We start from the raw sequence: 14379 nt of genomic DNA on the forward strand, positions 1-14379 counted from the left end.
CAAGATGTTGGTGAAGCTACATGGTGTCAGGATGGAGGTGGAGCAACATGGTGTCAGGATATGGGTGAAGCTACATGGTGTCAGGGTGGAGGTGGAGCAACATGGTGTCAGGATGCAGGTGGAGCAACATGTGTCAAGATGTAGGTGGAGCAACATGGTGTCAGGATTTAGGTGGTTCCACATGGTGTCAGGATGGAGGTGGAGCAACATGGTGTCAGGATGGAGGTGGAGCAACAGGGTTTTAGGATGCAGGTGGAGCAACATGGTGTCAGGATGGAGGTGGAGCAACATGGTGTCAGGATGCAGGTGGAGCTACATGGTGTCAGGATGCAGGTGGAGCAACATGGTGACTCCATATAATGGATGTAGTGTCAGAATGTCCTGGACGATGTTCAGTCTGATCCTTTTGCTTTGTGATGTTTTCTTTGATCATGGTTCCTTTATAGTCCAACTGCTTTGATCTGAATCGTTCTTTTCTTTCAGGTTTACATTTGTTCAGTTTTGTTTAGAAATGTCGTTAGTCAAACTGAATGTTTTCTTTACTGTGTTTATGTTTCCTGCTGAACCACTGTCAGGTTCAACCTCTGGACATTTATTAAATCTGCAAGAAAGAACACGCACCGAGTCAAGTTCTGGTCTTACTCGTGAGGAGAACGGACAGAGAGTGTTTCAGTTACAATCTCCAACCCGCTCTGAGAACTCTCTGCATCTCCTCTCTTTTATTATCTTGTTCCGAGGTCACAGTGGAGAAACATAAGTCACATAGTACTTCTGCAATTCATGAGAAAGACTGTTGGTACAGTGAATGTGATAACTTTGCGTAGAATTATTCCAACAACCACACTCAGGATTTCTCCATCAATCATTTACACTTGTGGGTGTGTGAGAGGAGGACAGAGAACTTTGAGGTTGTCAGACATCAGAGACGGACTGAGACGGACTGAGAGGGACTGAGAGGGACTGAGACGGACTGAGAGGGACGAAGAGCAGCTTCTTCTCCCCACAATTTTCCTCACACATGGAAAAGTGTCTGTAAGAAGAAGAGAAGAGAGTTCAGGTGAGAATCTGTCAGCTCTTTAGAAGCTTCCACAACGGAGCAAAAGACTTTCTAACTTCTCTTTTTCTCTTTCATTCACACCATCACAAACCTCTGACAGCTGCTTTCTTCTTCTTCACCTGTTGGACAAACATTTCATCCTCCATTTAACTCCTTTCTTCACTTCTTTTCTTCTCCATGGAGAAACTCTGAAAACATTCAGCAGTGGGCGGGGCTTCAGCCCTCCTTCACTCTGATTGGCTCATGTTTGTGTTAGTCTAAAATATTCAAACCAACCCTTGACACACACACACACACACACACACACACACACACACACACACACACACACACACAGTGGACATTAATCCTATTGATTGTTGTATTTTCCATGTTTCTGTATTTTCTTCTCTCATCTTATTTCCTCTGTTTGTTCATTATTTATCCTTCTTGTTTTTCTTCTTTCTCTGTTTTGTCTCGGCTGTCGCTCTCTGATCTCAGTCTACTGAATGATACCGTCTGTAACTGGAACTACCAGGATGTGGGTTTCTGTTTCCTGCTGCACCACCCACATGATCTCCTCTGTGTGTGTGTGTGTGTGTGTGTGTGTGTGTGTGTGTGTGTGTGTGTGTGTGTGTGTGTGTGTGTGTGTGTGTGTGTGTGTGTGTGTGTGTGTGTGTGTGTTGAGCAGGTTGGTGTGTTTCTCTCTGTCTGACTCAACATGTGGGACGTGGATGAAGAAGACCCACCAGAGTGTGTGGACAGGTAAGAGATGTCCCCCCCTCCTGCATTCAGTCAAACAGCAAACAGAAGAATGGACACTAAATGTAAACTCCATAGAAAGATGAAATGTAGTAAAAGTGGCTCTGCTGTATTGACACGTCTCAAGGCTCAGTGATTTCAAGTCATCCAAAGTGAGCTGAAGTGATTTCAACAGGCAGCAGAAAAAGAGCTGCAGTAAAGGACATGAGGTGCAGAGACATTCCACCGTCCCAATGATCAGTCCCAATGTGATCATGAAAGACACAAGGACCAGCAGTGGAAAGGACAAAGACTAGAAGATCATGTGTTGTCTTTCAGGTCAAAGTTTCTAACTCCTCTTAACCTGATCCAAGGTCAGAGCAGTGTCACCTTTCCAACAGGGAGTTTAAAGGAAGTGGACGTCTCCACATGACACTGAAGTCCAAACGTCCCACATCACTAACTTACAGTTTGGTCCACAAAGATTTGTCCAGAGACAAAGTTTGTCTCATTTTGTTCTGTATATTACCACAGGAAATAGAAATGAAACCCTCCAGACTTCAGCTTTAATTCAGTGGCTTCAACTAAAACATCCCATAACAATGTGAGGAACTAAAGGATCTGAACACAATCCCTTCATGTCAGAGGCTCAAAAGTCACTGAACCAATGAAATAAGAGAGAATCAATCCTTCATCTCTCACACTTGTTGAAAAGCCTTTGCAGGCAATGACTGGCTGAAGTTGTGAACTCATGACGTCAGCAGGCGCTCGCTGGGTTTCCTCTATTTTAATGCTCTTCCAGGCTTCACCGCAGAGCCGCTCACTTGATGTTGCTTTGTGGGCCTTTCTAATCCAAGTTTAATCTGTAAGAGGAGAAATTCAGGTTCTATTGGATTGAGATCTGGTGACTGACTGGGTCTTTCAGGAAGATTCTACCTCTTTATTCTAGAATCACCTCCTGGGTAGTTTTGGCTGGTGGTCCTCCTCACATCAGAAGAGAGTAAGGGGATGGTGTTTTGTGATGTTTGGGGACAGTGTCAGGTGACGGGCTGGGAATGAATTAGAAAGTGACGGGATCATCGGTGGTTGAAATGTTTGACTCCTCATCACACAGTCATCAAAGTGTGTGTGTGTGTGTGTGTGTGTGTGTGTGTGTGTGTGTGTGTGTGTGTGTGTGTGTGTGTGTGTGTGTGTGTGTGTGTGTGTGTGTGTGTGTGTGTGTGTGTGTGTGTGTGTGTGTGTGTGTGTGTGTGTGTGTACAGAGATGAGAAGCTCAGACACACAGCAGGGTCTTCAGTATCCAGCAGCTTGTCTATGAAGAGTGACCGGTCCATTGATCATCCACCACACTTCAGTGCTGAACCTGGACCTTCAGACACAAAGTAAGAAACTCTTTATTTTCTTTTATTTCCTCTAAACCAGAGTGAGAGAAGTTGTGCTCACTCTAAGATTCACTTCCAGTATTTTAGTACAAGAGTCCAAACTGGACTTCTGGAGAAGCAGTGTCATGTGAAGGATGGAAGGTGTTCTGATGATGATTCATACAGAAGAATTTGACAGCAGATGGAGTTTCTGGAGGATTTGAGAGGGAGAGCAGAGAGAAGGAGACAGATGGAGGTGACCAGGGTGTGGAGCAGTGTGGAGATGCTGCTGGGTGAGAGGGAGGAGCAACAGTGCTTGATGTTACCAGGGTGGAAATATGCTGACTCAGTCATTCTATTGATGTGGGTTGGAAATAACAGAGGGCTGTCGAGGAAGACACCCAGACTCCTCACCCTGACTGGAGGGGAACCAGAGGAGCTGTCCATGATGGAGGACAAACTCGGACCTTTAATGGACCTGAATCATATGAGGAGAACTTCTTTATCACTGCTGAGTTTGATCAATTAGAAGAAGAACCAGGACTTGATGTCCTGTAGATAGTCACTGATGGAGGTGGGTGGGAGGGTGGAGTTGGTTTGGTGGAGACGTAGAGCTGAGTGTCGTCTGCATAGCAAAGAAACTTCATAATGTATTTATGAGAAATATGGACAAGTGGAGGAGATGGACAATGAAGAAGGTGGGACCAAGTACAGAGCCCTGGTGAACACCAGAGGAGAGGGGGATGGGGGGGATGGAAAAGATTTGAACTGAATGAACTCAATGCAACTAAAGACAAATCTGTATGTTGCTTGTTACCCTTTGTCCCTGTCCTCTCACTTCATCACTTTCTGTCTTTGAACCTTCAACCAGAAGAAAAGAAAGTCTCCTCTGAGTCTGGTTCTATAGAAAGTTTCCTCTTCTGAGACTGGTTCTGCAGGTTTCTTCCTCTGAGTCTGGTTCGACAGAAAGTCTCCTCCTCTGAGTCTGGTTCTACAGAAAGTCTCCTCTGAGTCTGGTTCTGCAGAAGGTTTCCTCCTCTGAGACTGGTTCTGCAGGTCTCCTCCTCTGAGTCTGGTTCGACAGAAAGTCTCTTCCTCTGAATCTGGTTCTCCAGAAGGTCTCCTCCTCTGAGTCTGGTTCTACAGAAAGTCTCCTCCTCTGGGTCTGGTTCTACAGAAAGTCTCCTCCTCTGGGTCTGGTTCTACAGAAAGTCTCCTCATCTGGGTCTGGTTCTACAGAAAGTCTCCCCCACTGAGTCTGGTTCTACACTTTTCTTCCTTTTAAATGTTTTTTCTTTGTACTGTTGTTTTTACTTGCTGTGGTGGAACAGTTGTGTTTTTTCTCTGTAGAAGTAGCTTGAGATTATTGTGGTTCTCTATGAATTGAATCAAATGGAATTGAATGGAACCAATCCAGTGATGTGATGGACAGTCTGATGGATGTCAGTCTGAGGAGGAGGAGGAGGAGGAAGAGGCGGAAGAGGAGGAAGAGGAGGGTAAAAGTCCAGAGTCAGCTGCAGTCAGGTGGTTGATGGTGATTCTGATGAGAGTTTCTGTTTCTGAGCTTCATTGAGGGAAACCAGACTGGAACTGTTCATACTGATTATTGTGGGAAAAGTCAGAGTCCAGATCAGATGCTACTACTTTTCCAGGAACTTTGAAACAAAAGGCAGATTGGAAATGACATGAAGGTTATTGAAGTTCTTTCATCAAACATATTTTTACTGATCAATTCCTGAAAACTTTTCCAGAAGAAAATAACATTAAAGTTCTTTTGTTGAAAACAGGAAATGAAATGAGAAGAACCAAGTGTGATCTGTTGATCTAATACAACATTTTGACTGTGTGTGTGTGTGTGTGTGTGTGTGTGTGTGTGTGTGTGTGTGTGTGTGTGTGTGTGTGTGTGTGTGTGTGTGTGTGTGTGTGTGTGTGTGTGTGTGTGTGTGTGTGTGTGTGTGTGTGTGTGTGTGTGTGTGTGTGTGTGTGTGTGTGTGTGTGTGTGTGTGTGTGTGTGTGTGTGTGTGTGTGTGTGTGTGTGTGTGTGTGCGCGCGCGCGCAGACGTGAGAAGCTCAGACACACAGCAGGGTCTTCAGTATCCAGCAGCTTGTCTATGAAGAGTGACCGGTCCAAAGATCATCCACCACACTTCAGAGCTGAACCTGGACCTTCAGACACAAAGTAAGAAACTCTTTCTTTTCTTTTATTTCCTCAAAACCAGAGTGAGAGAAGTTGTGCTCACTCTAAGATTCACTTCCAGTATTTCAGTACAAGAGTCCAAACTGGACTTCTGGAGAAGCAGTGTCATGTGAAGGATGGAAGGTGTTCTGATGATTATTCATACAGAAGAACTTGACAGCAGGTGGAGTTTCTGGAGGATTTGAGAGGGAGACCAGAGAGAAGGAAACAGATGGAGGTGACCAGGGTGTGGAGCAGTGTGGAGATGCTGCTGGGTGAGAGGGAGGAGCAACAGTGCTTGAGGTTACCAGGGTGGAAATATGCTGACTCAGTCATTCTATTGATGTGGGTTGGAAATAACAGAGTGCTGTCGAGGAAGACACCCAGACTCCTCACCCTGACTGGAGGGGAACCAGAGGAGCTGTCCATGATGGAGGACAAACTAGGAACTTTAATGGACCTGAATCATATGAGAAGAACTTCTTTATCACTGCTGAGTTTGATCAATTAGAAGAAGAACCAGGACTTGATGTCCTGTAGATAGTCACTGATGGAGGTGGGTGGGAGGGTGAAGTTGGTTTGGTGGAGACGTAGAGCTGAGTGTCGTCTGCATCGCAAAGAAACTTCATGATGTATTTATGAGAAACAAGGGCAAGTGGAGGAGATGGACAATGAAGAAGGTGGGACCAAGTGCAGAGCCCTGGGGAACACCAGAGGAGAGGGGGATGGGGGGGATGTAAAAGATTTGAACTGAATGATTTTTCACTTTAAAGTTATTCGACCAGAATCCATTTGGGAAACGTGAAAAATGTAGGATCCAGTTTCAGTTGTTGATATTCATCTCTGATACATTAAGACCTTTCTGAATGGAATTCGTCATGACACTCACACAAACACATCATTCCAGCATTTAAATTTAAAGGAACATACCAGTGTGTTGACCTCTTGCTGATTAATGATCAGTTTCACAACATTTAAGAATATTCTGGAGGTTCTAATCCTCTTTCTCTGAGAAAGTCCAGTCTTTTATTTTGGGCTGAATCGGTCCAATCTTGATCATTTTGCTTCAGCTTCTGCGACGCCATCTTTGATATCCCAGAAACCATTGTGGCAGATTTCCCAAGATGATGTCAGTTAGGAAACATCAACACAGTTTGATGTTTTGTTTGTAAACATCAACTTTGGTGGGATCGATTTGGGAAACTGCAGTTTGGAAATGAGTCCAAATGAGTGTTGATGGTCTTGTTTTGGTGTTTTGGTTTATTCTCTCAGCAGAAGGGAGATGTTTTATGGGAAGTACATTTTGAAGATTGTTTTTCTGGTCGAGTGACTTTAAATGTGGAACTACAGTTTATAACTATTAAATATCCTCACAGTATTTTCACAAAGTCTGACTTAGAGAATCAAAGTCTCAGTTCTTCCATGTATCTTCCATTGTTCCAGTCAGTCTGTTCCTGATGTTGTGTTTGTTTTTAGCTCGGACTCTGGGTTTCCATCCAGCTGTGTGTCCGTGAAGAGTGACTGCTCTAAGGAGGAACTCTTAACCTTTAAATGTGGAGCAGGAAGTGGTGATGAGGGGTGAGAATCAGTGTTTGTCTCAGGATTCCTCATCACACCACACAGCAGCTTTAACAAAGTCAACATGTTTCTGCAGCGTGAGCCAGCAGAGCTCCCAGCTTCTCCCTGGTGGCTCCGCCCCTCAGCATCAAAGACATCTGGACTCCACATTTATGGTGAGAACACGTCTCCATTCAACACTTTACTGTCACATCATGAGACAGAAGAAGCTGCTGTGACTTCCAGCTGAAACATGAAACAGACACTCAGCTTATTAGATCCATTCAGGTCCAAAGTGAAACAGTCCAACCTTCATCCAGCTTCCAGTCTTCACTGATGCTTGAAGCTGCTTCTGCTGGAGATCCCACATGAAGTGTGATTTGGCTTCACATGTTGTCCATCCTGCTCTCTGCACTGGATTTACACTCACAACTCAATCTGGCTTCAGTTTCAGCTCAAAGTCAACTCCAGATGTTTCTCTGTTCCAGCTGCTGGAGGACAACATGGTGACTTTCATGAAGAAGGAGCTGAAGAAGATGAAGAAGCTCCTGAGTCCAGATTACCCAGCATGCTCAGAGAGTGAGAGGGAGGATGAGGATGAAGAGCAGAGGAGCAGCAGAGAGTCATTTCTGAGGATCACCCTGGACTTCCTGAGGAGGATGAAGCAGGAGGAGCTGGCTGAGCGTCTGAGGAGCAGTAAGAGGATTTGATCTCGTTTCACAGGATGGAGATGAAGCTGAAATGTTCTCAGCTGGAGCAGAAAGCAGTCAGAAACAGAGTCCATCCAGAGAACACAGGTCATTTCCAGGTCAGACACAGAAAGTGTGAAACAGGCAGAAAGTCCAAAACAAGCAGCAGAGAAGAGGAGACACAAAGAGAGTTCCTGAACTCTGCTGCTCATGTGATGCAAACATCTGCATCAGATCAGAGGCTGTTTGGTCTCCACTGAGGAGCTGGATGGAGCTGATGGAGGAGAAACATCTCCACTAACACACTGTCATCTTCACATTCAATGTCAAACACACTCAACTCATTCCTGCTTTCTTCTTTTCAGGAACTTCTGCTGGAGTCTGCCAACAGAAGGTGAAATGTGCCCTGAAGGAGAGGTTCCAGGTTGTGTTTGAGGGGCTCTCTAAAGCAGGAGAGTCCACCCTCCTGAAGCAGATCTACACAGAGCTCCACATCACAGAGGGAGGGACTGCAGAGGTCAATGAGGAACATGAGGTCAGACAGATTGAAACAGCATCCAGGAGAGCAGCCAGAGCAGAAAGCAGCATCAGACCAGGAGACCTCTTTAAAGCCTCACCTGGAAGCTCTCCACCAATCAGAACAGTGCTGACAAAGGGAGTGGCTGGCATTGGGAAAACAGTCCTGACACAGAAGTTCACGCTGGACTGGGCTGAAGACCAAAGCAACCAGGACGTCCACTTCACATTTCCATTCACCTTCAGAGAGCTGAATGTGCTGAAGGAGAAGAAGTTCAGCTTGGTGGGACTTGTTCATCACTTCTTCACTCCAACCAAAGAAGCAGGACTCTGCAGCTTTGAAGACCTCCAGGTGGTCTTCATCTTTGACGGTCTGGATGAGTGTCGACTCCCTCTGGACTTCCAGCACCCTGAGATCCTGACTGATGTTACAGAGTCCACCTCAGTGGATGTGCTGCTGACAAACCTCATCAGGGGGAACCTGCTTCCCTCTGCTCGCCTCTGGATCACCACACGACCTGCAGCAGCCAATCACATCCCTCCTGACTGTGTGGGCATGGTGACGGAGGTCCGAGGGTTCACTGACCCACAGAAGGAGGAGTACTTCAGGAGGAGGTTCAGAGAGGAGCAGCAGGCCAGCAGGATCATCTCCCACATCAAGACCTCACGAAGCCTCCACATCATGTGCCACATCCCAGTCTTCTGCTGGATCACTGCTACAGTTCTGGAGGAGGTGTTGAAGAGCAGAGAGGGAGGAGAGCTGCCCAAGACCATGACTCAGATGTACATCCACCACCTGGTGGTCCAGGCCAAAGTCAAGAAGGTCAAGTATGATGGAGGAGCTGCCACAGATCCACACTGGAGTCCAGAGAGCAGGGAGATGGTGGAGTCTCTGGGAAAACTGGCTTTTGATGAGCTGCAGAAAGGAAATCTGATCTTCTATGACTCCGACCTGACAGAGTGTGGCCTGGATCTCAGAGCAGCCTCACTGTACTCTGGAATGTTCACACAGGTCTTTAAAGAGGAGCAAGGTCTGTACCAGAACAAGGTCTTCTGCTTCATCCATCTGAGCCTTCAGGAGTTTCTGGCTGCTCTTCATGTCCATCAGACCTTCATCAACTCTGGAATCAACCTCCTGGATGAACAACAACAAACCTCCCGGAGGTCAACAGTCCTGATGAAGAACAATCTCCACCATCTCCATCAGAGAGCAGTGGACGAGGCCTTGAAGAGTCCAAATGGACACCTGGACTTGTTCCTCCGCTTCCTCCTGGGTCTTTCACTGCAGACCAATCAGAGTCTACTCCGAGGTCTGCTGACACAGACAGGAAGTAGCTCACAGATCAATCAGGAAACAGTCCAGTACATCAAGGAGAAGCTGAGTGAGAATCTGTCTGCAGAGAGAAGCATCAATCTGTTCCACTGTCTGAATGAACTGAACGATGGTTCTCTGGTGGAGGAGATCCAACAGTCCCTGAGATCAGGACGTCTCTCCACTGGTAGACTGTCTCCTGCTCAGTGGTCAGCTCTGGTCTTCATCTTTCTGTCATCAGAAGAAGATCTGAAGGAGTTTGACCTGAAGAAATACTCTGCTTCAGAGGAGGCTCTTCTGAAGCTGCTGCCAGTGGTCAAAGCCTCCAACAAAGCTGTGTATGTGGGTCATGAACAAATATGTAGAACTGAGTCCATGACAAACATTGAACTGGTTTTCATTGTTGGTTCTTCTTCAGGTTGAGCGGCTGTCGTCTGTCAGAGAGAAGCTGTGGAGCTCTGTCCTCAGTCCTCAGCTCTCAGTCCTCCAGTCTGACACATCTGGACCTGAGTTACAACAACCTGCAGGATTCAGGAGTGAAGCGGCTGTCAGCTGGACTGGAGAGTCCTCACTGTAAACTGGAAGCTCTCAGGTTCTGACATTATTGATCATTAATATCCACCACTCTCTGTTCTCCTGCTCACATCTCTAGAACATCAGTAAAACATCGCAGTAGAACACTGCAGCCTCTGGATATTTTCTCCTCTATTAATCAGGAAGTAAAACTACAAAGTAAAGTTTCCAGTGTAAGTTCAGGTGGAGAGCAGCAGCTTTACTTCCTCCACTCACTGTGTTTGTGATGCTCCATGTCACAGAGTTCTGCCTCAGACTCTGACACCGACACGACTACGAGCAAGAACACCACACATGAGACAAGCACAGCAGCAGCAGGACACTCACTTCAGGTGTGCTCCTGTGGCTGGATGAAAATATCATCACTTAGGAGGCTGAGGATCCACCAAGGAAAGAGAGGAGGATGAGAGAGCAGAGGCAAGAGCCTCACAGTGACCAGTACTTCTTATGAAGCAACCAGTCAAATCAGTGGAGTGAAGCACAGCGACGGGACAAAATAGAATAGAATAGTTTATTCTAGTGATGGCCAGATGAAGCTTCATGAACCACTGTCTTTACTTTCTGACCCTCACACAGAATCTGTGTAGTTTTCTTCTTCTCATTTTAAATGAATATAATCTTAGGAATGCCACAATAGTAATGCTACAATAGTAATTCTACAATAGTAATGCTACAATAGTAACGCTACAATAGTAGCGCTACAATAGTAACGCCACCATAGTAATGCTACAATAGTAAGGCTACAATAGTAACGCTACAATAGTAATGCTACAATAGTAATGCTACAATAGAAACTCTACAATAGTAACGCTACAATAGTAACGCTACAATAGTAACGCGCATGGACATAATATAAGAAGTAACTTTAATCTGATTACTGGTTTGGAAATAGTAACGCATTTATTACAAGTGACTGGGAATCAGAAGAATAAGAAATGCAGAATTAGCGGCAAATACATATGTGAAATATAAAAATACTTTAACTACTACTGTGAGAATTGTCATATCTACAAAAATAAATGTGGTGAGATGTAAGAAAAGAAGAATCCTATTAAAGACACATGGAATCTATTAAAGAGTGTAAAGAGAAAGACCCAGAGACATTTCATTAGTAAGGAAGAAATCATAGAAATTATTATCAAAAGTAAAACCAAATCTTCAGATTGAGGCTAAATGGAGATGAAAAGAGTAAAGAGGGTGATTGAGTTTATCTCCAAACTACTGACTCACATCTGGAACCTTTGTCTTTCCAAACTGGACAATTTCCTGACAAAAAGACTCAAATCAAAGTGAAGTACAAAACTAGAACCAAAGAAGATTGAACAAACTCCAGGACAATGTCTCTGCTCCCACAGTTCTCACAAACTAAATCATGAATGAATGAATGAATTGTGTCTCTCAGAAGAATGATTGTCTCCACTGTCCCCGTCTCTCCAACCAAACACTCTGTAATGAATAGAAAGAAGTAGCAGGACGTCCAGCTCCACTCCACAGCTTCACTTCAACATCTGGAACTGAAGACATGAACAAAACATGTGGACCTCCATGTCCTCTCCTTCACGTCCACATGAAGCCAAAGTCAAACCCAGAGAAGACGATCTGAAGCTCTGAGGTCCAACAAAGTCCTCATAACAACGTCCTGTCCTCTCTGTGTCTCATTACAGCCTTTCTTCATGTCGACTCTCCGACTGTGAAGTGATCTCCTCGGCTCTGAAGTCTGACTCCTCCCATCTCAAACATCTGGACCTGAGTAGGAACCAGCTGAAGGATTCATCAGTGAAGGTTCTGTGTGCTGGACTGGAGAGTCCAAACTGTAACCTGGAGACTCTGAGGTCAGTTCACTGTCTGAAGTTAGAATGTGTTGAAGTCAAACCACTGGGAGGAGTTTAGGAGGATCCAGATGTTGGAGGACAGAGATGGACTGAGCTCTGCAGCATGTTAGTGATCAGCATGTTGATGAGACTCTTCTCCTCCTGGTGGCTTCAGCTGTTTGGACTTTACATTTCTAAACTCTTCCAGTCTGAACCTTCTTCAGTCTCAATGACTTCAACATCAAACTTTGTCCTCTAATCTCACTTCTTTCTCTCTTTATTCAGGTTGGAGGGCTGCTGGTTGTCAGAGATCAGCTGTTCTTCTGTGGCCTCAGCTCTGAAGTCCAACCCCTCCCTCCTGAAACATCTGAAACATCTGGACCTGAGTGACAACGAGCTGCAGGATTCAGGAGTTGAGCAGCTGTGTGGTTTTCTGGAGAGTCCACTCTGTAGTCTGGAGACTCTGGGGTCAGACTCCATGTTTGAGTTTGTGTGCAGTGAAAGTTGTGTTGACACTAAAGGTCAGACATCAGGCTGATATGAGATGATCCACACTGAGGATCTCCATGAGAAACTGAGACTTCTTCTCTGGGCTTTAGTCCTGTGACTGTGGCAGAGCAGTGTGGAGCTCCACATTTCAAAGCTTGGTAGAAGAAGCAAGGTGCTGCAGTGGAGAATTCTCCATCAACCTCTGACACGCTCCATGTTGAGCTTCAGCTTTCAAAGCAGGCTGATCTCTCCTGGATGAAGAGTCACTGATCTCCCAGCTGGAGCTCCAAACTCTCCCTCACTCTCAAACTCTGGACTTGTTGGCTTGATGTCCAGTAACCTTGGCTGTTGACTTGTCCTCCCACTGGACACTGCTTCTGTTTGCTGTCACATCAATTCAGCTCCAAAAGAACAAAGATCACATCAGTGACAATAAGAAGCTCCTTCTTCTTTCACTTCCTCGGGGCTCCAACCTTCTTAAGAAGAAGAGCTGGACAACAAGGATCAGTCTGATCAGTCTCTTCTAAATATGATCAGCTGCTCATTTCAGCTCCTGGAGCAGCCCAGCTCTCTAAAGTATTATTGCTCTGAATTGAATTAGAGGAGCTTTGACTTAAAGGCTGGGGTGGTCGGCTTCCTTAGCAGGTAGAGACCACCAAGGTTTACCAGTAGGGGGCGACACTCAAATGAGCCTTCTTATTATAAACCCATGAGAAATATTCACACAGTTACTTAAAGGACCAGACCCAGACAAATTGGTTTTTGTTTATAGAGCAAACACATATTTATTAAGAGTAAAACACACACTACAAATTAAAGGCTTTTTTAAATGAACTATGGAGTTCAACAACTATTTTTAGAAAGAACTTTATACCAAACTAAACAACCAAACAAACACCTCAAATAATGAAAAACTCAAACCTGAAACATTTGACCTTTCTACTAACCTCCACCTTTTCTCCACAAGGCAACAACAATCACTTCAATTTACATTACTTACAGTCAATGGTCCACACACACACACACACACACACACACACACACACACACACACACACACACACACACACACACACACACAGACACACACACAGGTTAGTGTGGAGGTCCTGAAGAGAAAACATAAATCCTCAGGATGTCAAAAGGAGAAAAGAAGAATAAATGAGGTCCAGGTGAGACGTTCAGGTGCAGTCCTCCCTCAGCATGCGTCCTTCTCGTGCTACCAGAGACTTCAGACGTCCTTTCGTCTCCTAATTCAACAATCTTCCAGTGAAACTTATCAAAAGTCCAAATCAGCTCTTCTGCCTCTTGCTCTGACTTCCAGGGTGATAAAGTCCATCTACAATAGAACTGATCTATTGTTTCACTGTTAATACTCAGACTATGTCTCTGTGGTCTGCAGGTGCACAGCATTAGCCCCGCCCCCTTTTCTTCAGTCTAACCAATCACAACAACAGACAGCAACAGGAACCAATGAAAATAACAGAACACATGAAAACGTCACCAGGCAGATTCACACATTGATCTAGGTTCTATGTTGTATATTTCTATGTTTAACCCTTTATTTTACCAACAGCTACACTCAGATTTACACCAAAGTTATCAAATATTCAGGAAACAAATGATGAAGGGTTTGGAGTTCAGTATAGAAGAGTTTGGAATGAAATATTCACACTTGAACAAGATTAAAGAAAAACTTTTAGAGTTTAAAACATTTAGGAAGACTAAAAACACAATGTGTGTGTGTGTGTGTGTGTGTGTGTGTGTGTGTGTGTGTGTGTGTGTGTGTGTTTGTGTGTGTGTGTTGTGATCCAGATGTTGGAGGACAGAGATGGACTGAGCTCTGCAGCATGTTAGTGATCAGCATGTTGATGAGACTCTTCTCCTCCTGGTGGCTTCAGCTGTTTGGACTTTACATTTCTAAACTCTTCCAGTCTGAACCTTCTTCAGTCTCAATGACTTCAACATCAAACTTTGTCCTCTAATCTCACTTCTTTCTCTCTTTATTCAGGTTGTTTTACTGCAGTTTGTCAGAGATCAGCTGTTCTTCTCTGGCCTCAGCTCTGAAGTCCAACCCCTCCCTCCTGAAACATCTGAAACATCTGGACCTGAGTGTGA

The 14379-nt window shown here is 44.9% G+C and overlaps 1 protein-coding gene across 1 annotated transcript; it reads left to right on the top strand.

Annotated features, from left to right (window-relative positions):
- Positions 1 to 921: 921 nt before the first annotated feature.
- Positions 922 to 13971, top strand: LOC308127970 (protein NLRC3-like). The gene is made up of 11 exons (XM_080493633.1): positions 922 to 1057; positions 1728 to 1801; positions 3040 to 3159; positions 5198 to 5317; positions 6791 to 6892; positions 6969 to 7047; positions 7360 to 7567; positions 7926 to 9726; positions 9807 to 9980; positions 11626 to 11793; positions 12058 to 13971. The coding sequence occupies exons 2-11, from the start codon at positions 1758 to 1760 to the stop codon at positions 12308 to 12310; spliced, it is 3069 nt and encodes a 1022-aa protein (XP_080349759.1). The 5' UTR covers positions 922 to 1057; positions 1728 to 1757; the 3' UTR covers positions 12311 to 13971.
- Positions 13972 to 14379: the final 408 nt, after the last annotated feature.

This window comes from Lipophrys pholis (genome assembly GCF_963383615.2).
Source record: "Lipophrys pholis genome assembly, contig: SCAFFOLD_35, whole genome shotgun sequence".
Taxonomy (NCBI): Eukaryota; Metazoa; Chordata; class Actinopteri; order Blenniiformes; family Blenniidae; genus Lipophrys; species Lipophrys pholis.